General features: G+C 41.7%; 1 protein-coding gene across 1 annotated transcript in view; it reads right to left on the bottom strand.

The window, feature by feature from the left end:
• The window catches only part of CPA6 (carboxypeptidase A6), a 270,901-nt gene extending 246,723 nt beyond the window's left edge, over nucleotides 1–24,178 (bottom strand). The window contains exon 1 of the mRNA XM_004436260.2: nucleotides 23,883–24,178. Coding sequence (XP_004436317.1) covers nucleotides 23,883–23,998 — 116 coding nt within the window. The 5' untranslated portion in view covers nucleotides 23,999–24,178. The remainder of the gene's footprint in view (nucleotides 1–23,882) is intronic.
• Between the last annotated feature and the right edge of the window lie 814 nt (nucleotides 24,179–24,992).

Below are 24,992 nucleotides of genomic sequence, written 5' to 3'. Positions count from 1 at the left end.
CTGTTCAGGTCTCTGCACACTGCCTCCCTCCCCCAGAGGAGGACCATGGGTTATGTACCGGATGTGGTAAGGGTACGTATGCCTGTCAGAAAATCCCCCTACAAGAATTTTATCAAGGTGGCAAGTCAGAAAACTTTCTCGGGCAAGAGTGTCTCCTCCATGTCTTTATCTGGGCTGATGCCTTTCCCCAAGCACGTATGGATTTCCCAATTTCAGGAGACGGGGATTATTTAAACAGAGTCAGGTTAGGGTTAAATTCAATTCACAGATCTTCTTGTTTGAAACTTAGGTGGAGGTAAAAAAAACCGAGCCCAGCTGCCAGTATTTTCTTTTGGCTTTCTTTTCCTTCATTATTTTGGGCAGTTGAATTGAGAATCATGATCAAGACAAGGGGCCAGGTTCTAAAGCTAGTCAAAATAAGTCTTTTTTGTGCATTTACTATTTATGAAACACTAGAAGAAGCATATTATGGGCTTTACACTTAAGGTGCCTACAGTTGACACCCCAAAGAGCTGTTAGAGGAGAGAGATGTCTCTGTGGGCTTGTTTCAAGTTCCATCTCTATCGTGACCAGAGGCTGAAGGGTAGCTACATTTCAGATGGGAGGACAGAGTGAGGGCCACATCCTGGGTGATATGAATGGAGTGTGGGCATGCTGTGGTCACGTTTGGGGAAATGGGCAGACCACTCTGATCGGAACATAGATTTGTTTTGACATGAAAAAAGGAGTTAAAATGGGAAAAGGAAAGGGTCAAGTTATAGACGGCCTTGGATGCCAGACAAATGAGTTTGGACATGATTCTTGAGATGTCACAGCCTACTGACGTGTTCTGGATCAGCAGAGCAATGTAACAGAACGGCACTTTAGGAAGATTAATTTGGTACTGATGTGCAGAACGGATTGGAGGAGGTGAAACTGGAAACAGAAAGGTAAGCTATGAGGTTATTATGGTCACACAGGCATGAAATAATGAAGGTGGCATGAGAGAAATGAAACAGAAGAGACTGTGAATAAAAGGAGTGATAAGACTTGGTGAGCGACTGAACTAGAGGTGAAAGAAAAATGACCAAGGTTTTGACCCTGGGTGGTTGGATTTCTCCAAATTGAATGAGAATAGGGAAAAGAGGCAGGGAAGATGTGTGTAGAATACAAGGATGAACTATTTCAGAGAAGTTGGCATCCACGTGGAAATGTCCAGCAGCCAACTGGACATATGGGACTGAGTCATGGGTAAGAAGCCAGGGCTGGAAATAAAGGCTTGAGACTCATCAGAACACAGACAATAGCTAAAGCCATGCAAACAATCAACATCTTGGAGACAGAGAACACAGCGCTCACAGAGACAGCCCTGAGGGATAACCTAAGCATCAGGTGGGGGAGGGATCCAGTGATGGAGACCAAAGAGGTGGTCAGAGAGATGTCAGCAGCACCACATGTGGGGAATGTCACAGAAACAGAACTTAAAAAAAGAAGGAATGGTATGTGGTCATCTTATAGTTATCTCTCTGCATTGCATGCCTTGAACTCAACAAATGGCTCACTTTAGTATGTTTGAATTAGGGACTTTGTGCTTAGTTACAACTCTGCTCTGGATTTTCTTCACCTCATTGATCATTTCCTGCTCCACTAGAGAATGAAGCCAATGTGTACTTTGTGTGGCTTACTCAACTTAAGAAAGACCAACTGCACATTTAGAAGGTACCAGGTAATCCTGTCACCAAATATTTACTAAGCAACCTACTATGTGAAAGACCCCCATATCAGGGGCTGAACAAACATTTTATTCACTTATATTCTCTCTTGTAATACAAAAGGTAAGCATTACAAAATGTTTAAGTAAATCAAATGCAGGCTGGGGAAAAAAGTCTTAAATCTAACATATGGAGTTAATGGTGCCAAGTTGCTTGTTTTTATAAGCACAAGAGCTTTTTAAAGCTGAGCACTCTGGCTACGCCCATTAGGTTACATGGTCCCCACAGACTTTGTTGCACGACATCTGGTACTTTACTGCCTTAGAGGCTAAAGAGAAATACCACGCGTACCATTTGCTTTGTCTCAGTGTTGCTAAAAGCTTTCATTTCTATTTGGTCTTTGTTTCTCTGTTAGTGGTAAAGCTCTTCAAGGGTTTCACATATTGAAGGTCTGGTGTTAATAGATTTTCTTTCAACTTTTAAATAAGTCACATATCCATTACTCAAAAAGTAAGTAAGGGAATATACAATTAAGATTTGTACACTAGCTTTACTCTTGTAACGTTTTTAAAGGATAGTCTTGCCCAGACGACTTTGGATATTTGACACAAAGTATATGCATTGTGCCTAAAGACGAGGACACACCAGTATCAAGATAATGACTGAGAGGGTCAGGTGCACATGAATGACACAGGCTAGGGGTGACACTTTCTATGGCAAAGCTGGTATGTTACTTTAACAAAAATCCCGTATCGAGGATCAATGGCTTTTAGTGTGTGGAAAAAAAATGAAAGTTTGCAAACATGTTTGAATTTTACACATTTTGCCAGCTGTGCAGGAGGGCTTAGCACTAAAAGGTACTTTTTATGTAGGGGCTTTACATGCATGCTGCCTGCACCGCCTTTATTACCTTTGGCAGATAACTTGACCTTATTTGATAAACTTCGTCGATAGTTCACAAACACTAGTCTATAGATGAGATGCATCAGGATCACTTGGTAATCATTTGAAAATAGATTTCTGGGCCCAATTTCTGGATACTCTGATTCAGTACATTTGGGGTACGTCCAGGGTTTTTGTATTTACATTTGTTAAACCTGCAGGTAATTCTGAGAAGCAATTAGCTTTGAGGTCAGTCTAGTTCTTTCTAGATGTATCATTCTATGACTAGGAAATTCCGTGAAATAAACTAGGCTGTGACCCAGGGCAAGCTTACATTTTCCATATGCTGAGTATGGGCATCAAGGCACTGAATTTTTCCCAAACGAGAAAATGCTGGTCCTTCTCTAGTGGACTGAAGCAGACACTAATTTATGAACTTGTAAATCTTGGTCTTAACTACAGCAAATGTAAAAATTTCAGGGGAAACATTATCATCTTACCCTATTTTGCCCTTATTTCAGAGGCATTTGAAGCATTTGCCATTTTCTTCTTTGTTCTTTCAACGTGTTTTGGAAGAAGAGATATTAGAAACACAATGACATACCCAAAACATGTAAGTAAAAACAGAACCCAGGTTTCCTCTTCCCTAGTCTGGTTCTTATGAAATACATAATTATATGATAAAATTAAATCTCTCATGTTGCTCATCAGGTCATTTTTAATGTTAAAGGGAGAAGGTAATCTACTCTCATAAAATACCACTGCTACCGTGTCCTCCCCACCTCCTAAAAAGAAAAAAAGAATCAGCACAAACAACATCTCAAAGAAACATCCCTGCAATGCAAAAACTAGCATATTTCAAAAACAAGATCATACACGTTACTCTAAAACCTTCTATTTTTATTTAACAATATATTACGCACATTCCTCCAGGTAAAAATATGCACATAACTCGTTCTTTGTAATAGCTTCATAATATTCCATGGTATAGACAGAGACATCATAATTTTTCCAATCATTCCCTTATTGATGGACTTTCAGTTCGTTTTCAGGTTTGGGTTTTTTTTGATCACTAAACACAGTGCTGCAATAAACATTGTAACACACATGGTACTTCTTTTATTTTGGGCAAGTATTTTCTAATGAATGGGATTGCTTGGCACAAGGGTGCGAGGATCTTAACTCTTACTAGATTCTGCTGGATTATTTTCCAAGGAACATGTAGCAATTTCACATTTCCACCAGCACTGTACAAGAGTTCCAGTTTCTTCCACACCCTCACCAGCACTGAGCATTTTCAATCTTTTAAAGTTTTGCTAATCTGATATATGCAAAATGGCATTTTCTGGCTTTAATTTGCACTTCCCTGGGTGTGAAATGCATCTTTTCATGTATATTCACTCTTTGCATGTCCTCTTCTGCAAATGGCCCTCTAGGATAAAATAAAGTTATCCTCTCCCTCACATCATGTACAAAAAAATAATTCCATATAAAGAAAAAGACCGTATAGACTAAAGAAAAAGATCACAAAATCAGAAGGAAAAAAAACCCACAGAACATTTGTATAACTTTGAGCAGAAGAGATATTTGACATTTTAAACAAGATAAACCTAAATGCCACAAAGGAGAAAAAACTAAGGGTAGATTTGAATTTACAGCCATTAAAATTGTTTATATTGTCTTTTGCCTTACTTATAGAGTCAAAAGACGTGATAATTGGTAAAAAACAAAAAACAAAAAAACAAGCCTGTATTATATATACGATACAAAGGATTAATATCCCTAACATATAGTTCTCTCAAAAAAATTGATACAAAAAAGGCAAAAGGGAAAAGAAGCAAAAGAAAAATGAGCTACGGATACATATCCAGTGATATTTTTTCACTCACACGCTGCCTCTGAAGATTCTTGTATTTAAAATGTAGACAAAGTGCACATTCACATCAGAGTATTGAACAGAAGGTGTATCTCCTCCTACACGACCTTCTCATATTCACATCCATTCTCAGCCTGTAGAGCCTCTTGGCATTTGGGTGTGATTTCCTCATGTGGCTTGATGCCTTTGGTAAGCCTCACCTATCAACTAATCACATCTGAATTTTCCTGTTGACATTCCCCTCCAACCTCCCCTTCAACTCTGCAGCCAACTCACAGCAGCTCAATTGCCCCTTGAAGCCAATAGCTAATATTCAGAAAGCTCTGTACACAAAGCAAAGGGCCCCGGCGAGTACCATGTCACAATTTCCAGTTTGCCCTACAGTGGAAGGACCACATCCAGGTCTAGAGTTTAGAAACTGAGTTTGGGAAAGGCACCTGCACTGTTTTTATATACATCAGAATTTAAAGCACTTACTTGTACGCCACATATGCAGACGAGGAGCAGCTGAGATAGTCCAGGAGAGAGGGCTTTGCAAAATCTAAGGTACCACATACAAGTAATAGTAACCTATTGGGCCAGATTTCCCTTTAAAACCACACAATTAAAAAGAATCAGTGATCAGTGGGAGCATCATATACCCTTGGCTCCTTTCTCCCTAGTTGGAGACAGCACATCTCTCACCAGCTCACATCTGTTGTAAGAGCCACTCCCAGTAAACTCATCATTCAAAGCCCTGCCTTACATGACATCCTGAGAAAGGTGTCTCCTGTCTTATTAGTCGTCAGTTCCTTCTAAACTGCTAGCACTCTGTACTACCTCTCCCTTATAACACTAACCACAGTTGTAATTAACGTCTGCCACCTTAACTTGAGTGTAAACTCAATGAAAGCAAGGACCACATCTATTTTGTGCAAGATGCTCAGCAAACTACTAGGTACGTAGCAGACAAGCAATAAACATTTTTTGAATGAATAAACGAAAGTCACAGCATCTTGCTTATTTATATCCTACCTGTTGTAAGTCATTATTATTGTTTATTCACTTACGCATTGTCTCTCTCTGTCATGAAAACATGGGCTTTACTAGAATAGGGGCTTTGCCTGCCTTATTCCTAGCCCTTTATAATGCCAACATCTGAAACAACTTGAGACACATAGGTGCTCAATGAAAATTTGATAAATACATGAATATAGGTCCCAGTACATGCTATTGCTGGCTGACTTAATGGAACTTTGAGATTATCATCACCTCCATTTTCAAAGCTCTATGATTGTATATTGTGAGCACTCCAAATTTCTATATAAAGTCCTCTACATGTACTATTTAACGTAATGCTATATTGTCTATATTATAAAACCATAGAAAAATTAAAATTAAAATAAGGATAAGATAAAACAAATGTTAGATGTATAATGTTTTCTTGGGCGTCCTACTTCAGAGACCATTTTTTCCTGGACGAGAGTGAGTGCCCCAGAGTTACACTGCGATGAGCCACAAAGGTAGCTGCAAAGCCAATCTTTTCCAATATTCTTTAAGGAAAAGCCTGTATTTTAAGACAAAAGTCTCTTTAATCCAGATTCTAGAATGTATGAGAGTGAGAGGGAGGCAAAGAAAAATGATTGGCAAGTGATTGAAAAGTGGTTTTATTCAGAAATTCTTTTTCTTGTAGTTTTCAGGTTGAGGTTACAGGTTAGGGAGAGAATCAAGCATCCATAGATCATAGGTGATGTCTGCCCAAAAAGTGAGAAGTTCAAAGTACTAAAAAGTCAGATAAAAATTAAGGGTGAGGGATTTTACCAGGCAGTGGAGTAGTAGCAGAAAATTTATGCCAACTTCCCTCTCAATCCACGCCCCATAGAGGCAAGTTGAAATAGCTCATAATCTTCTTTGGTAAATCATTCAACCTGGGCTAGGTTCTGATTATCACTAATATGGCAGCTTTGAAGAGAAATTGATGGTGTGGGAAATGGCTAGCAAATATTTTTCCTGAATTTCTTCTCAAAATATAATGGTCTGGCTCAGGCTGGGAAAAATACACATCATAGGGGAATATATGTAAAAGTGTAATGGATTCTCCTTCCAGTCACTTCAAATGCTTTTTACTGACCCATTGTGTTAACTTTTAAATGAAAATCTAAATACAGATTTAATCATACGGTGGTATTGAGACTGCTGAAGACTTTCTATTAGAAAATCCATCCACTTAAACACACATCAGCATGACGCTGGTTGTTTCTGGTATTATTCTAAGCTGAAAAGCCTTAAGCCCCGCTCCCATTATGCAGCCTCCCAAGTATCTACGTGACACTCAGCAAGGCAGCCGCTTTGGCCATTTAATGCTTCATTGGAAAACCCAACAATCTCATTTTTTCTCAGAAATAAAAAATGAACATGCTTGTTTCAGTTTTAAGTCACTAGTTTGGCACTGAGTGTTATATTAAATTCACTGACTTCTGATTCTTATTTTCAATGCTTCTAGAACAGTTTCGGCATTAAGGCACCACAGAAGCCAAAATCCTTGCTACAGGGTTGATTTTCGTGTGTTTGGCGGGGGTTGGGGGAGGATGGAATTTACACGTTTAAAATTCCTTTTTCTCTGAATATACTAGTTGTTCATGCTTCACACAGAATTTGTAAATATAGAAAAAAGTATAGGGAGGAAGATGCTAGCACTTGGTCATAACAATCACTTAATATTTTGGAGCATTTTTTTCCCCAGATGTAGTTCACTATACCAGCCCTGGTGGTCTAGTGGTTAAGATTCGGTGCTCTCATCACCGCATCAAGATTTGTTTCCTTGTGCTCAGGGAACCACACCACTGTTTGTGGGTTGTCGTACTGTGGAGGCTGCGTGTTGCTGTGATGCTGAAAGCTATGCCACCAGGATTTCAAATACCAGCAGGGTCACCCATGGTGGACAGGTTTCAGTGGAGCTTCCAGACTAGATAGATTAGGAAGAAGGACCTGGCCACCCTCTTCCAAAAAAGTTTTCAGCCATGAAAACCCTATGAATGGCAGCTGGAGCACTGTCCGATAGAGTGCAGAGAGCTGAGAGGATGGCGTAGAAAGACCAGGCAGGGTTCCGCTCTGCTGTACATGGGGTCGCTAGGAGTCGGAACTGACTAGACAGCACGAACAATAGTTCATTATATCATATGTAAGAAACCATAGTTAAACTCGAGCTGTTAATTCGGCTCTGTGTCCTGTTTTATCCTCATTTCATATTGTATCTTGAGCACTGAAAATTATTTGTGGACACTTACAAGGGGCATAAAAGATTCCATAATATGCACTGTAATTAACCTCTCTTATTCTTGAACATATAGGTAGCTTCCCATGTTTTGATAGAATAAATTGGAGATAAACATCTTTGTGTACACTCTAAATCTTTGCCTACATTTCAGATAATTCCATTAGGAAAGCTTCTTTGAAATGAAACTATCGAGAGTATTAATGCAGCAAATAGATTACATTTATTGAGTTTATATGTGTTAGGCTCTGTCCTAAGGACTTTAAATATATGGACTAATTCAGTATTAGTTCAGTTTTACAGATGAGGAAACTGAGGTACAGAGAGATTAAGTAACTCCCTCCAAGGTCACATAGCTAGAAAGTGGAGAAGCTGGGATATGAACCCAGGCTGTCTGAGGATGGAGCTTGTTCTAACCTTTATGCTGTATGGGCTCTCCAAACATGTGTAAACATGATCCTAGCAGGTAATAAACATTGGACTTGGAAGGAATAGACCACCTCCTTGAACCCCTGGGCATTACAGAAAGCAAGACCCAGAAAGATTCAGTGACTTAAAGTCACACAGATAGCTAGTAGTAGATCTAGAACTTACGGCTCCTGACCCCTCAGGAGGGGTGGTCCAAAAACTTGCTACTCAAAGGATGGCCAGTGAACCACAACATCAGCAGCACCGGGGAGCCTGTTAAGAAATGCAGAGTCTCAGGCCCCACCCCAGCCCTCCTGAGGCTGAATCTGCTTTGTTAACAAGACCCCCTGGTGATTCATCTGAATACTAAAGTTTGAGAAATACCCTCTGTAAACTTGATAGATCGGTGTTTGGTGTTTTAATGGAAAACTTGCTTATAAGCTGCTAGTATTTCCACAGCATGAATAAAAAGTCCTGATTTTTCAGAGTTAGTTGAAGCTTTTGTTAGGTTGAACCGTATGAAATTGCTATTACTTTAGATAAAAAAGTCAAATATTGGCAACTTATTGTGGTTCAACTTCAGTGGGTAAAGGAGTAACAATAATAAAACTTACAGGTACCTGCAGTCTGTGTAGAGATTGGACTGGAAGAAGAATGACGAGGTTCTTTCCCCTAAAGAGTGTACAGTTTAGTCAGAAAGAACAGACAATTAAACAGACAGCTACAATACAAACTGATAAGTGCCACTGAAGAGCATTTTGCGAGCTCAGGAGGAAGTTAAGTGATGTTCTGGAAGACAAATGCTATGGAAGAAAACAATTATTTGCTTCTATTAATGGCAATAAAGACGCGCTTGTAAGCCTTTGCTGAATTATTAAATGAGTATCCCCATCAGCTGCTCAGAGGCTGACAACAAGTAGGTAAAGAATATAAGGTGTTCCACAAAGTAGGGGAGATGTGAATTACCGCTTGAACTGTGAAAGCAAGATGGTTGTGTTATTCTTAATGATGATAGCAGGAAAAGAAAGCTCCAGGTCTTACTTCTTAGGATGTGCTATTCTCATGGGCCCCAATTTTGCCATTTCTATTTTTTGAAGTTAATGGATATTTTTAATGGGGTGAAATGAAGAACTGGCTTCCCATAGTACTATGAAATGAACAGAAGAATATTTCAAGTAATTAATACTTAAAGATACAATGTTTACCAGAAGCTGTGCATAATAACTTTTGAATAAATTGTACAATATGTATAAGAGTACAAAACCTTTGTTAAATATTTGCCATAAAAATTTTCTATTTTGGGTAAATCATTAAGTATTTGCAATTTGCTACTATAGAAATGAGACTGGGTCATCATGTTGATGTTGCGTCTTTCCACTGGTTGATTTAGCATGCTTAATTGGAGGGGAGTTGACTGAAGCTTTGAATTGGCAATAATTCCACTTCACCATTTTATCTAACTTTTTTCTTGTTAAGATCCCTTTCCTAGAAAGAACTAACCTACCAATAGGTGGGCCCACAGTGAGCTTATTCATCCTGTAGTTAAATGCTCTCTATATAAGTTGCATTAAAGGAAAAAGCAAATTCTTTTTCACATGCAAAAAAGAGGTCAGAATGGTGGCAAGTCCTTTGGCATGTCATATGTTTTCTTGAGAAACTATGTATTAGTTTCACAACTGGGGAGTAAATCTCCAACCTTGGACCTTCCTCTTGCTGTGTCTCAGCTGGTCCTCATCTCCTCCTACTTCTCCTTCCACAACTCCTTAACTCAAGGCTTTCTAAGACTTTAAGCCTTTCTCACAGGGACCAGCTGATTTCACACAATTTGTCTGGATATTTACAGATTTTACTAAAGCATGACTGCCTCCATGGGAAGCGTGCTGAGCTCCAATCAGGAGATGCTGTAAGTCTGAGGACACTGAACCGCATGGCGCTCTATTTGATGGATTCTATCTGTTCAGCTTTTTATTGTTAGCTTATTTTAAAGGCAGCCGGCCTCTACTCTCCAGGGCCCTTCTGTTGCTGTGGCCCCTGGAATTTATATGGCGATTTGAGTAGGGGAACTGAGTACAGGAATTATAAGCAAACTTATATTCTCATTGCATCAAGACATCTAAAGAGTTAAAAAAAGATGGGCTAAAAGGAAGAACGTGGACAATAAAGTTCCGAGAGATAAATTGGAAGGCCTTTGATTCGTAAAAATTATACAAAGACTAGAGATGTTAAACTGAACGTGATGATTAAGGAGTGATCTATAATCTCAGATGAGTTCATGTGTATTCCCTAGAGGATAAAACAATAACGACAAAAAGGCAGGGATGGCGTCTCTAAACACGGTAAAAGGCGATGGCTGATCAACATGCCCACCAGCTGGTGCTCACCGTGGCGCTCCACAGGGAAGAGCGGCTTAGCCTCCGAGATCTCCACCCAAAGCAGAATGCTGTTCAGAGCAATTTTAGGAGCCTAAGTAAAATACCTGAGACCAAATTTGGGTAATTGTGCGAGTGATATCTGAAACACACGGAGCAGGGAGATGTGACATGAGGGCGAGGAATACCACACGTAGGCACATACAGGTGGCGGCGCTGGGGATCCCCCGTTCCTCCTGCAGCCAGAAGGGGCAGATGGTTTCTACTTCTCACGACTTTTCCTTGATGAAGTCTAGTCCAGCAAAACTGCCTGCAAATGTCAGCAGTTTGATTCGTAATTTGTTAGTCTCCTTCCTTGCCTGCCTTCCTCTCTCCTTCCCTCCGTCTAAATTTTACTGAATATGCCAGACACTATTTGGGGACTGTGAGAATACAGATAAGAATAAGATACAGCACCTTACTCTCAACTTGCTTATGACTGAAAAGGAAAGATAAGACATCCACAAACAACTGGAATACCCAGCAGAGTGTGCTGCTGGTTATCAAGGACAGAGAGACGGCTGTAGGATCTCAGAGGAGGGAGCAATCACAGCTGATTGGTGGGACCAGGGAACTCTTGCTGGAGGAGTAGTGTTTAAACTGGCTCATGAAGGGTGGGCAGGCGTGGAGGAGGGAGGGCTTCCCCAGAAATGTGTGCTGCCTAGAGAAAGGTAGAGAGGAAGAGAGGGGAGGTGATTTTGAGACATTTCCCAGTGTTAAGAGGAAGTAGAGGGCTATCTGCAGGAGAGGAGCAGGAACAAAGGTTGAGGGACCGCTCCCCTCAACGGCTCAACTCCAGCCATGTCACCTTGGTGCTTGTCCTCCACAGGGGTTCTCAAACTTGAGCTTCCATCACCCAGAGGGCTCGTTAAAGCCCAGATTGCTGGGCCCACCCCTGGAGTTCCTAATGGGGAGAGGGTGTGGCCTGAGAATTTACATTTCTAACAAGTTCCCAGGAGAAGCTGATGCTGCTGGTCTGAGAACCACTGTCCGGGGACACGCCACACAGGCTCCCAACCCACTTGCTGGGGAAATTTCTACCCTCAGATATTCACATGGCTCCTGGTCTCACTTTACTCCTCTCATCTCTTCTCTGGACACTCTTTATCCCCTTTTTATGCTTTATGTATCTTCATAACCCTTATCAGAACTTAACACTATAGTTTATTAATTTTCTGTCATCCCATTAGAGTGTAAACTCCATGAGAGACTGTTTTATTTACTAGTGCCTAAAGTAGTGCTATATGCCTAGCACGTAGATCCCTGTATTCCTAGGCTTTAAAATAGTGTTGCGCACATGGTAGGCACTCAATAAACAGTGTTGACTGAATGAATATTGTCTTGGAAAGGAGACGTGGGTGAGGGACCTGTATAGTTTGAGGTAGAGAGGATGGAAGCCAAGATAACAGGTCAGATGCCATATCGCCTCCATCTTATCAGTACAGGAAGAGTTACATTTCTTTGCTTTTGTTAGTCAGAGTGGGAGGAAGGGAGGGTTAGGTAGACTGGGGGCTTGAAATCATTGGAGAGTTTTTGGAAGAGCTGTCATGGAGAATGAACTACCTCAGCAAACTAGGTTTCTAGGGAAAAAGAGAAAAAAGAAACCCTCACTTTAGCAGAGGAAACAAGGCAGACTATATTCCTCTCTGAAATACCGAAGTGGTTTTCCTGTCAGATATTATATTAAGGTAATTTTCTACTCGTCACATGTAGTCATTTCCCTTTGCTTCCACAGAGGGCTGAAAACTTAGGGAGGATGGAACTCCACATGTTCTCCTCTTCTGCCTTGTAAGTCAAGGGCTGAGAATATTTTTTCAGCAGCAAATTTCCAACTACTCCAAACATCTTGCTACACAGGCTTGTCCCCAATGTCTCTAACCCCCCCACAGATTTAGCAATTTTGACGCCAAATATATTGCGCTCACAACATTGTACACACGTCACAGACATTCCATGGAAGCATGATTGATACGGTGTAATAGGACCTCAGCCATATCTTATTACAAATCTTGTGTCTTCATTGCATTCACAAAAATCACAAAAAGGAACTTAGTAGACATTTAGGTTCTTCATGAACTAGGCTGATAAGAAGAGGACGGTCTGAAAGGTAGATGGGGGAAATGAAAATACGGCAAATGAGGTCACGCGCAAATGGTTACAGATTCTGTAAGTGCAAAAATAGACCAGTATTCTCATCTGGTGATAAAATGCGTGATCCTGTAGAAGTTTCAGCTTTTAGCGGTTGGTAATATAAGACTGAAATGCTATAAAAATACATGATGTGTGTGTTAAAAAAACAAAGGTTGAGAAAGAGCAGGGAGGGGGGAGTGTTGACCTAATGTATTTGTATTTTCATTTGTTTTTTTCCAGGTTAGGTCCTTGGATTAAAGCATAAGCCCTCAGGAGGCAGAGTCACTGATGCTCTACTTTGAAGATTCCTAACCCTACATGGGGATAAAGAATGATGGTCAGTAAGTCATCATTGCGACTCCTGGTACTTGGTCAGTAAGTGTCATGGAATGAGGCAGGATGGGAGGACGAGAAAAATGGAAGAGGAGACGGTACCTTCGGTTCTCAGGTAACTGACAACAGGAGAGAGGTGAGGCTCATCCATTTGATTAAGAAGACACTGAGACATTCTCCCAGATCTTTTATTTAATTCCCCAGGAAGATGGAAGGTAATGGAAAGGTAATCAATTTTGTAACAGGATGTTTCTACATGAGAGCCTTTTCAACTAACATTAGACATAATAATTTACCTAACATAATACCTTATATTATATTCTGATTTACAAAGTACTTTATCTCTTCATTCAATACTAGAGAAATACAAATTAGTGGCAGCCTTTTCCTACCCTTTTTTTCTTCCATTGCTGTTTCATTTCTGTCTTGTTTCATTTTGAGCTCCAGAAATTGCTTTAACACAAATCTTCAGAGCTAAACATGTATTCTTTCTGCTTTCAATAATGGCTTGGTTTCTCTATCAGTCAGGGTCCCACCAGAAACAGCATTCTGCTCAGATGATTCAGCTGAAGAGACTTTAATAAAGGGGCTATTTACAGAGATGTGGGCAGGGAAAGGGAACAGACAAGGATGCTGAAGCACCCAGAGATTAGTGATTCCTGGGTCCAAAGGGACAAAAGAAGGAAGGAAATTACGCTCCTAGAGGGCAGTGAGAGCTGGCCCTTGAAGGAGGGGCTACCCCGCAGGAGCCATTATTGTGGAGGCTAGCAGCTACTATCAGAACTGTGGCACTGAAACCAGGAAGGAGGGACAGAAATACACCTAACCTTTCTCTCCCCCTGCCCTCTATTTTTCTGCTGGGGAAGGCAGCCAGACACAGGCCACAGAGGCCAATCTCGCAGGCACAGAGAAGAGAAAGGCAGAGAATGGATGGGCAGATTTCTGACATTAACCTTGCTTGACTTGCTTTTTGGCTTCCTAAGGCCTTATTTAAAGATATGTCCTCACTCTTTAGTGAAGTTGTAATAGATTTAATGGTGAGGGTCCACAGTGGCGTGTTCCGGGTAACATGAGGAAACATGGAATGATCCTCAAGAAAACCGTGGAGCTGGGTTCATGGTTACATTACCGACTCATCTCTGCCATCAGCTGGATCCTCAGTAATGCTTGGTGGCCCTTCTGAAGATCCAAGTCATTTCCCTCAGGAATATTTTAAATCATCTCTCCTTTTATCAGGTTCCCTATTCACTATCTCTTCATAGGACAAAGACCTCGCCTCCTACTTTACAGAGAAAAGAGCTAGCTTTCTGTCTGTTCAGAGACCTAACTCCATCACTTCCCCCCACCCCTTTCTTTATCTATAGTCTCTCCCTCTCTTCTTATTCCTACCACCTGGCATAAAATATGGCCATATCTTTCATATCTTAAGAAGTAAAAGCAAAACAACAAAACCTTTCTTCAACTCTAGTTATTGACTCTCCACCTCCATCACCACCTTCTCTTCATGGATAAGTTTCTTGAAATCATGGTCTACATTCGCTGCTAATCTCCTCACATCTCATTCATTCCTCCACCTACCATGGTCTAGTTTTCACTCACCAATCCACCAAAAGCACCTTTAAGAACAAATGGTTTCCTTAATGGCCAAACCAATGGATACTACTTTGCAGCACTTGATGTGACTGACCTCTCCTTTTTTGGATCTCTTATTTTCCTTTAACTGACATTTCCTGGGTTTCTTATTCTCTTTCTAGGCCTTTCTACTAGTTTCCTCTCTGGCTTTTTCCTTCTGTTCTGAAATAGTTTTTGGCTCTCTCTTCTTTTCATGTAATGAGTGCTTCCTGGGTGCTCTATTCTACACTCAAGGTTTCAAGAAATTCTCTTTACACTTCAATTACTGGAATCTATTTCACAGTCTAGATCTTTCTCTTGAGCTTCAGATCCCTGTATCCAGTTGTGCACTTTATAGGCACTTCAAACTATACATATCTGAAAAAGTACTTACTTTCTCCGCAAAGAGCTCAGTCTTGTCACCAAATCCTGAGAATCCCTTGACACTATTTTCTCTGTCTTCTCCCCATTTGGTTACCTAATTATGAAAATCTACCTCTTAAATATTTCTTTAATTAGTTCCCTCCTTTCTTTCGATTGTCACTGCCATAAGCAAGGCTCTGGCTTGGCTCAGGCTCTCGTGTATTACCATGATCACCACAATATCCCAAGCTTCTTGCCTCCAAATATTCAGCCCTCAAGTCTTCCCTTCTCAAGATGGTCAAGGAAACTTTCTTTAAAAAAATCAAACAAACTCTAGTCATCTAAATTCCCTGCTTACTATTTTTCATTAGCAGCCTATCACCTTTGGGAGAGACCAGAATTCCATGTTATGGGGCATAAAGTGCTTCATGACCTTGAAGTCTACCTTACCTCTTCTTACTCCCACCAAGAGAATATCCTTTATTTTAGCCATATTTAATTGCTCTGATTTTCTAGACTTGACCAAGCTTTCTCACTGGTATAGTTGTGCACTGTATGAGGATGTTTCCATGAAGGATGGACCACATATACAATGGTAGTACCATATAGCCTAGGTGTCTGGTATGCTGTACCATCTAGGTTTGTGTAAGTACTGTAGGGGAGGAAGAAATTTTCCTCTATCCTTCTAGGTTCTTCCAGCTGGTCTAAGAGTTAAATCGATATGAGACAGATTAACAAAAGTTAATCCGGAGAAATTAATCAGGAGAAAAACAAACAAACGTTTAATAAGATATATACACGAAAGAAACCCAGGAAAACCAAGTAACTTGCCAAAACAGCCAAAGCCCTCACCTTAAATACCATCCTCAGCTCAAGACAAAAGAATATGTTGAGGGTGGAGAGTGTCAGGGACTTCAAAGGGAAGGAAGGCAATTCACAGGTAGGTGAAAAGGAGCAAACATTTGGAAAACAAGTGTTTGCCACACAGAAACAGAATAACACAGAGGGGAGCCCAACAAACAGGCTTTTCTAGGTTCCTCCCTGTCTACCACCTAGTTCGTGTTATGCTAAGGTGATAGCTCGACTCCTGAGACAGGTTTTTTAATCTGAATTCTTTTAGGCAGTAAAGGGGGAGGTAGCAAGAAAATCTTTGAGTCTTTTGTTTCTTAAAAATAATCGGCCCCAAATTATCCTCATATTAAAGAGACACATTTGAGGTAGCAAATTTTGTTCCCCTTCAGTGCACTCTATGACAGTTCACACAACAACAAAATTGTCTCACGACGCATTTCTCAGAACGTATCCCCGTTAAGCGATGCATGACTATAGTTCTTTGCACATGCAATATATTCCCTGTGTCTGGAAAGCCTTACCTGATTTCTACCTGTTCTTTATGACTGAGATCAGGGCCGTGTTCTTTGAGTACCAACCATTTGAAAGAAAAATGTAAAAGACCTTGCATATTTAATAATCCACTCAAATTCCTGTTTGTCTTTTAAGACTCATGTCACAACCAAGAAGCCTTCTTTGACCTGTCTCCACCCTTCAGTCTGGATTAAGTGACCCTCCCCTGCACTCACTGGCAACAAGAGTTTTCTCTGCAGGCACAGTGGTCCCCGAGTTGGAATTGTTTGTTTACTTGCTTGAGTTACTCATTACGCTGTGCACATGGACTGCTCTTTTATCTCTGTTGTCCCGGACTAGCAGAGGGCCAGATACCCTACAAATATTTATAGAAATGAAATTAAATCCTCCCTCAGTAAACACTTCTCAGCCTTGCCAAATCATTTTACTTCACCCCCAACAACTCTAGGGAATAGGAAAAAGTAAGAAGTTTCCTGGATTCACCAAAGACAGTGTTGTCAATTGTAAAGAAAGCTGTGAACTCTACTGACCTGGGTTTTAGTGCTAACTCCACCACCAGCTCTGCAAATCCCTTTATGTTTTTGGAGTTTTGCTTCTGTATGTATTAAATAAAGGGATTGGACTGCGATTTTTTTCTCCTCCAGTTCTGACATTCTGACTTAAGAAGACGATTTACAGAATAAAAATGCACACTTTAAATCAGCTTGAAATGCAAAATTCTAAAGGCCTATTTGGATGGATTGTTTCTTAAGGAGAACCAAGTGGAGGGGAGAATGGGTTGATAACCATTAACTATCAGAGTGACCAATGAGAGAGAGATTGCTAGTTATATCTCAGTATGTTCTCCCAGATCTGGCCTCCCCGCCTAAAGACCATTATTTCACAGCCTCCCTTGCAGCTAAGGCCATCTAACTGATTATGTCCAGTAGGAAGTGATGTTTGAACTTCTGGACTGTGCTCTTAAAGGAAAGGAGGGTGACTATTCCTTCCCCTTTCCTGTTGGCTGGACTGCAAGACCTACCAGGCTCCTTCTTGAACCACATTTGCGAGTTGAGTGTTGAGCGTGGCAGAGGTGCAGGACAGAGGGAGCCTGGGTTTCTGGCACTACCAACTACACCTGCTCTGGATTCTTACAAGTGAGAAATTTCTTGTTTAAGCCATTAAGTTTTGGGGTTCTTCACTAAAGCAAAAACGACAATGAAAAACACAACAACCTTAGAGTATCCTTTATAACATAGGTACTAAAATAAGAAAATGTTTTGCTATTTTCAAAGTACACCGAAAGAAAAAGAACAAAGATGGTAATTTTGTTGAAGAAAACCACTAGCAGTAGTTTGCTTCAACCTTTAACAAAGTAATTAATTTTTAGGAAATTTAAATTTCCTATACTATACTACCCAGAACAAGATCCTAAACGTTCATATTCTGCATTCCACCCTCTCTATGTAAAGAAGCTATTGCCCAGAGGCAGATTGGGTAGGCATTTATTTGGCAAAGCAAATTCTAATCCTATAAACCAATTATCTACTGATTGATCGTAATGAAGACTCCAAAACGAGTCACCAAAAGAGGTTTTATTTTCTGTTCAGTAATCCCATTTACAGAGACAGAAAAACATGTAATGCTTTTGTGGCTCTCACAATATAAGCTGTGAAGTTATGAAACATTAACATCCTTCACTGCTTTTCAGGGTGCGGAAGTGATTATGCTTAATGGTATTACCCAGAAAGTATCGTGGCGCCATAAAATTAAGGCTCCATTACCAGATCAGGCTCCAGGGAGAAAGTGGCCCAGAAGCATTTGCAACACTCCTCCTTCCACTAACTCAGTGGCAGGGGCAATGCTGGTCCCCAGGGAGTACAGTCCGCCGGTGAGTTCAGGTCAGAGGAGTAGGGAGCTACCGCACTGCACATCTTGAACAAGCAAAGCAGGAGGCCCCGACTCATAGAACACACCACAGGGAAGAGAGCTTCGGTATAATCAGTTGATAAACAGTCAGCACTCAGGGGTTGCACTTTGAGCTAGAGCGTAAGGAAAACTAAGAATATTCTACCATTAATAAGGGCCAAGAAATAAAAAAAAAAAAAAAACCTCTAGAAGGCACTGGAGAACAATTCCATCAGCCACACACTGACTTGTGGGGGAAGGGTTTAATACCAACCTCAAAACACGGCATACATCCTTCATAGTTCCTAATGCCCCAAATCTATATCTGTCTATATCTCACACATTTCAACCTATCTTTCACGATTCAAGATGGTGTCTTCTTGCTTTAGGCTCTTATTATGAATGGGTCCCGCTGCTTTGCTTGTTAAAGATGAGCAATGCTGAGCTCTCTAGTTCTCCGGACCTGACTACAGAGGGGTTTCAGGGCGGAGGGAGAGAGAAATAGAAGTAGAAGAACCAGTGAGTCTGATTATAGAGGCCTTGAAAGCCGGGCAGAGGATTCTGGCTTTGATGTAGTCAGCAATAGGGAGCCATAGTAGCTCTTGGAGCAAGGGAGTAACATAACAAGAGTCTTATTTTATTAAGATGATCAGTATGAGAAAGGACTAGAGAAAGGTGGCTCAGTTAGGAGAAAATTACCTTAACCTAGGCTGAGATAAAGCAGTCCCGAGTATGGCTGTGACAAGAGAGAGGAGAGGACAAGAAGGATATTTGTTCCAGGAATGGAAGGAATGAAAGACAAATTTGCTCCTTAGGAATGAAATAAGAGGGTAGCTGAAGACTTGAAGTAAAGCTCATTAAGGAAGCAAACATAGGGAAGAGTAAAAAGGCCGAACACACAATTTGCCATCCAAATCAGGACCCTTCTCAGACTGAAAGGGGGCATTGCCCATTACTCCACCAGAACAGCTGGTGCAAAATGGGGTGGTCCCTGGCAAACTGGCCAGTCTTGGGCAAATGGGGATTTACAGCCATCCTGTCTGAAAAACGCTTTCCCCCGCCAACATAGAAGATAACTCCCAGATTCAAATGACCGGCTTGATCTCTTGTACTCTAGTCCCAGGTTTCCGGAAGTTCAGAGCGTTAAAGGAAGCCACCACCAGAGGAAACAAGAATCAAAAGCTGCTGTTGAGAGACTGAGGGGATGAGCAGAGAGGTAAGGTGGAAAACCACTACGATGTCCCTGAAGTTGAATCTGTTCTACTGAGTCATTGTGTTTCCCACGGGCCTCGTCTCTTCAATACGTCACATCTCAATTTGGGGCTTCTTTGCTTACAGGATTGAGGACCAAACTGCCTTTTTTTTTTAAAAAAAAATCTTATTTCCTTCAAGTCTAATTTCTGAATCTCCATATCTCATTTCCATGGATGACTAGTGACCTTGACAAATAACTGGGGTGTGTGTGGGGGGAGCAGGTGAGGCATAGGGGGTGGGGGCATGGGTACAGCATGGACACTGACTAAGCAGATGCACCCTCTGCTTACAGCCCTCCTAGCTGATGGGCTGTAACCAGCCCCGCACATACCTCAGGTCGTGGGTAAATGCTGAGTCATTGGAGCTGCTCCGCTGAGAAAGAAAAGAGAAGGGGAAGAAATTGCACTAAGACATGAAAGGTGACTTCAACAAACGCAGGGCTGGGTAAGGAAGGAGTCCATGAGGCCTCTGCAGGCAGATCCAATAACAGTAGTTTCAAGTCCCAAGAAGCAGTGCTGGTGGGAGGAAGTCAGTCCTCTCTCCACCCCTGGCTGAGATCCAGGAAGGCTAGTGACCAGAATAGGCGAGGCCTTGGAAAGGATTTCCACCCCTCTCTTCTTGGTTCCTTGAGCTCTCTGTCAATCCTCATAGTCTTCTCATCCTACACAGCACTTATACACTGTATACTAGTGGTGTGTGTGGGGCTATCATAAGGCTTTGCCTCTGTTCATCAACGTTCTTGGCACAAGTAGGCATTCAAAAAATACTCTTTGAATGAATGAAGGCACACACCCATGGCCACTTTCTGTGCTACTTTTTTTTTGTTGGTGATAATCTAAAGTTCTTTCATCTTCCATTTTTCTACCCCTTATGATCTCTGCCTGCTTTTCTAATGACGATTTACCATCGGTGACTCATTGTCACTCTAGAGAAGGTGACCATAACCTAATTGAACTTATAACCTACATAATCTACTCCTTTCGCCTATTATCCTGAAACTATCAATTCCCCCCAAAAAGATTAAATATTCAGTTTTCCTTAAAAGCAATTCTTATCTATACACGAATGGTGGCAGAGGGAGAAGTCAAGTTTGTGCAGTCAGGCAGAGCTGGGTTAAAACCCCACAGTGCCCTTCCAGCAACCTTGGGTTAGTTAGCTCTGAACTTGTGTTACCCTGCCTGTACCTCATTTAGCTTATCTGTAAAATGAGGATAGAAAAAACTGCATAAGCTTGTTAAGAAAATTATTAATATTTTTATAACTTTTACATTAAGTATTGGTAAATCTTAGCTATTTTATCACCCTGTTAAGTACTTACTAAGTGCCAAGAACCGTGTGGTACCCGTGCTACTGCATCTATCCTCACAACAACTTGGTGAGGAAGGTTCTAATATTGTCTCTGTGTCCCAGATAAGGAAACTGAGACTCAGACAGGTTAAGGAACTTGCCCAAGGTAACAGAGCTACTAAGTGTGGGAAAGCAGAAATTGAAACCCAGGCAGCTGAACTTCAGGACTTATAAACATTATACTACATTGGCTGGCATGGAGAAGGTACTGAATAAGTAGTTCTCAGAAAAAAACCAAAGCCACTTTAGTTCTTCAGCATTGCCAGAATTTATTGCTTGTCTTAAATCTCGTTCACTGTCACTAAAAAAAGAAAAAAAATCTATCCTAATTTCATGTGATGCAGAAGATCCTTATTTTTTTGCCCTCAATACCACAGTATAGTAAGTAACTAGGTCTTCTTCCAGGAATACGAGGAGATAAGGGAAAAGAAGAGAACAGAGAGTGATGTTTGCCTGTGTAGGAGTCTCACTCACTGACTGATACTCGTTTATCACTGAAATGTTTGACTTGCATCTGTAACCCTTGAAGCCCTCTGACAGTCGAGTATCAACAAATATTATTTGAAGTCAACTTATTTTCCACACTTTGCTTTATTCCTTTTCTGTGTATTTTTAAATCTCCCTTGAAAATGTGTAATTTAACATAGTTATCCAAAGAGGCATCAGCTTTTGTCATCAGATTTTCCTTGCAGTGTCTCTACAATTTTCTCTTTCCATGTGACACTTAAATTTGCCATTTACTAAGCATCTTTTATCCAACTGGCACTATACAGTTGTTACTAGTTTATGCAGAAAGAGGACAGAGCTCATTAGCTGCTCTCAGGAGGCATGCTGGTCTGCCTTGAGTGTTCTATTTTTTGCCCAGAGTCCAGCAAATGATAATCACATATTAGATTCGACCAAGACCAACAAAAATATTTTTACAAAAATGCAAGAAACGGGCTGCTCTGTAATTATTAGCAACAAAACCAAAACAAATCACTTGAGAGATAAAAATGAGGTAGTTTAGAATTATAACTTTGGATGAGCAACAAAAATAATGCCAAGTACTATTCTACTGTGGCTTCCCCTCAGGTCCTTGTTCACTGAAGAGTTAGACTTGCAGAAAGTAGTTCCTGAATAAATAAAGCAAAATAATCCCAAACTTAAGCAGCATTTCTGTCTTTGGTGACGAGACAATGACATATCTGATGAAGGTAAGTTAAAATCCCCCATTTTAGATGGTGAGTGGGCTCAGAAATATTTCTGGTTTTAAGGAAGCCCTAGGCTTCTGCTGTGAGGGACAGGTAAGGCTCCTTCGGTTCCTCATGGTTTCATCTTTTTCTTTTTCCTCCACCTTTCAGACCTCTGGTAATTTATATATTTGGGAGTAACTTATGTAGCAGCCAAAGAGAAACAGCCATGACGCCTTTCATTGCAGAACAGAAAAGGCAGAGCAACTTCCTCCAGAAAGGTTCCAGTGACTGCAAATTCGATAGGGAAAGGGCGCCGCCATCGGCCTCACTTCCTCTGCTAAAGTGGTGCTTAGGAAAGGGCGCACACCTGCTCAGCTGAAGCCGGCCTGGTCACTTGTCATCGAGGAGCGCCACACACCGAAATAATTATGGACAGGGCCACAGCTGAGCGGAGGAGTGAGGTCCTGTGTCACACGGCATGTCTAAATCTGTGATCTACGGTCCTCACATCAGCTACAAGAGTCAGAGTCAACTCCTCCACAACCATCAGTCATTACACATGGCTTCCTCATCCAGATCTCCAAGGCAGTGACAAATGACCGGATGTAAAGCCTGAACCATGTGTGTCTAGGAGCCTGAAAAGCAGCCCTCAGATGTTAACTCCTTTCTGTTTCTCCCCGAACATCGGGATAAAAAAATTGGAGATTGTATTACCATCTCTAGCGCTAATCTCAACCTGTACCTCCACCCCTAACCTGCATCCTCTAAAACTGAGGATATGTTTTTAAATTTCCTCTGTAAGCACTGTATTCAGGGAACTCTAAAAGCAGTGCCCAGATTCCTCAGGGGAGAAAGGAACACAATTCTCTTTTCCAGGGTCCCACTTATAAATTCTTCTCTACACTGTTCCTAGAAAGAACAACTTTGCTATAAGACTTTGGGCACTACCTGGTCATAATCCAGATCTATATGAAAGCTTTCCTCAACTGGTAATTGTCGAACGATAGTAGACTATGTAAAAAGATTTAAGACACTGGTTTTCCTCTTCTGTAGAAAGGAATTGAACTAGAGAAACTCTCTTAAGTTTCTTCCAGCTCTAAAATGCAAGAATGCCAAAATTTCCAGATTCAAAGAACGACCTCCTGCAAATCTGAGCAAAGCACATGCTGTCTATTCCACAGCAAGCCTTCACGATAATAAGACCTGCCGAGTCACACACTGCCTTCTACGCAGCTCTGTGCCTCCTTCTGAAAGGCAAACACAAAGCATGCTAACCTACAGAGGGGCAAAAATTGTTTTTCCATTGTATGTTTCTCCCTTCAGAAAAATACCCATGATTTTACAGTTGGCTACTTTTATTCTGCTTATTTTGGGTTGACTCATTTGCATCCCTCAGATTTGAAAATCTTTCTAATAACCACCTAATAATCACCCTGTAGGCTAACAAGCACTAAAAGAAAAAGTCACACTCAGTTCTTAAATTAATCACTGGTGAATTTCAACCCACTGCTCCTGCATACAATTCTAAAGGAGAAGCTTTAGTTTTCAGGTCATAATTCATGTGGTGCAACAGCATCCTTCCTGCCGAGCATCAACCAAGACAAATACTGCAAACAGTGGCCGTGGCTACTCCAAAGACAGAACCCCATTCAACCCTGGTCCATAGCTGAGGTTGGTGCACTAGAAAAAGTGTGAGCAGCTAGACTTGCACCCACTGCATTCTCTCAGCGAACTAACCAAAGAGCTGAGAGCTGCGTGCACATTTTATTTTAGGTGACCGGGAAAGTGTACAGATTCACGTCAAGACCACAGACCGGGAAAAATGAGGCACGCTCGGGTGCAAACCATCCCCCTTACCCAACTAAAAGCTGCACAGGGCGTGAAAGTCGCTCCACTTACCCAGCATAGCGGTTGCTATAAAGGTGGCTGTGCCCTGGTTGCAGAATCTTCAAGAAGAGCAAGCAAAGAGACAGAAAAGCAGCTGTCCGGCTCCTGGCCTCCCTGAGGAACTTCATAGCGTTACAGTGAGAGGAGCTGGAAGTTTCCGCAGTCACCCGAGGCTGGAGGTGGCTCTCAGCACCCCCTCCACACGCGCTCACGATCCCTGGGAGGGGGTGGGGGAGAAGGGTTGGGAGGGAGCAAAATGTGACACTTCTTTCCAGCCACAGGAAAAAAAAGTTTAAGCAGCCAAGGAAGGGAAGTTTCTATTACGACTTCGTCTTGGGACGACAAGCAGCAGCTCACACAGCCCAGCCCAGCCCGGCAGCTGAGCCTGATCCTTAATCAGGCTCCCCTAGAAGGGGCTGGGCCTCCCCTGCGCTGACTCATGGCAGGGGTTCGCTGGGTGTGCTTCCTTTGGGTAACTCTTCTCTGTTTTTTTGTTTTTGCTTTTTGAGCTTTCCAACTTTAGGCCTCTAACTTTTGTGGGCAACCTTTCTCCTTCTATTACCTTCTACAGCAGAGGACCCTTCCTAATTGGAAATGATTTGAGGATGATTACACACACAGGCATAGAGCATTCCAGGCTTAATGTTTTGATCTACCATGACAAATTTCTACACGGATTCCACATCCTGAAATGCACAGAGAGTAGTTTTGATGCGTATATGCACAGGGGTAAGCTGGGACACCTGGATATGGACAGCCAGCCTCAGTCCCCCTCCCACCCGTACGAGGAAGAGGCGGTGGCATCGCTGGGCTTCGGGGAGCCCTTCCTGTTCATCCCGCGTCAGCAGCTCCCAGACCTGCGGCCGTTCCACAGGTCCCCGTCGAGAACGGGAGACCTCTGTCTGCTTTACCACCTTCGCTGCACATTTGGTATCGCTTAGGGAGCCAGACTATTTAAATCAGAATTCCTGGGGGTGGGATCTGTAATTTAAAAAGCTTCTCAGGTGATTCCAATGTTCAGCCATCACGCTGGTCTAATGCGGGCTTTCTCGAATTTTAACGTGCGTACAAACCACCTGAGGATCTGGTTAGACTGCAGCTTCTGAGGCAGTAGGTTGGGGC

Source organism: Ceratotherium simum, chromosome 31 (assembly GCF_057802395.1).
Source record: "Ceratotherium simum simum isolate JZ-2026a chromosome 31, ASM5780239v1, whole genome shotgun sequence".
NCBI classification, from domain to species: Eukaryota; Metazoa; Chordata; class Mammalia; order Perissodactyla; family Rhinocerotidae; genus Ceratotherium; species Ceratotherium simum.
The sequence above is the reverse complement of the archived record's forward strand: the minus strand, read 5'-3'. Positions and strand labels throughout refer to the sequence as shown.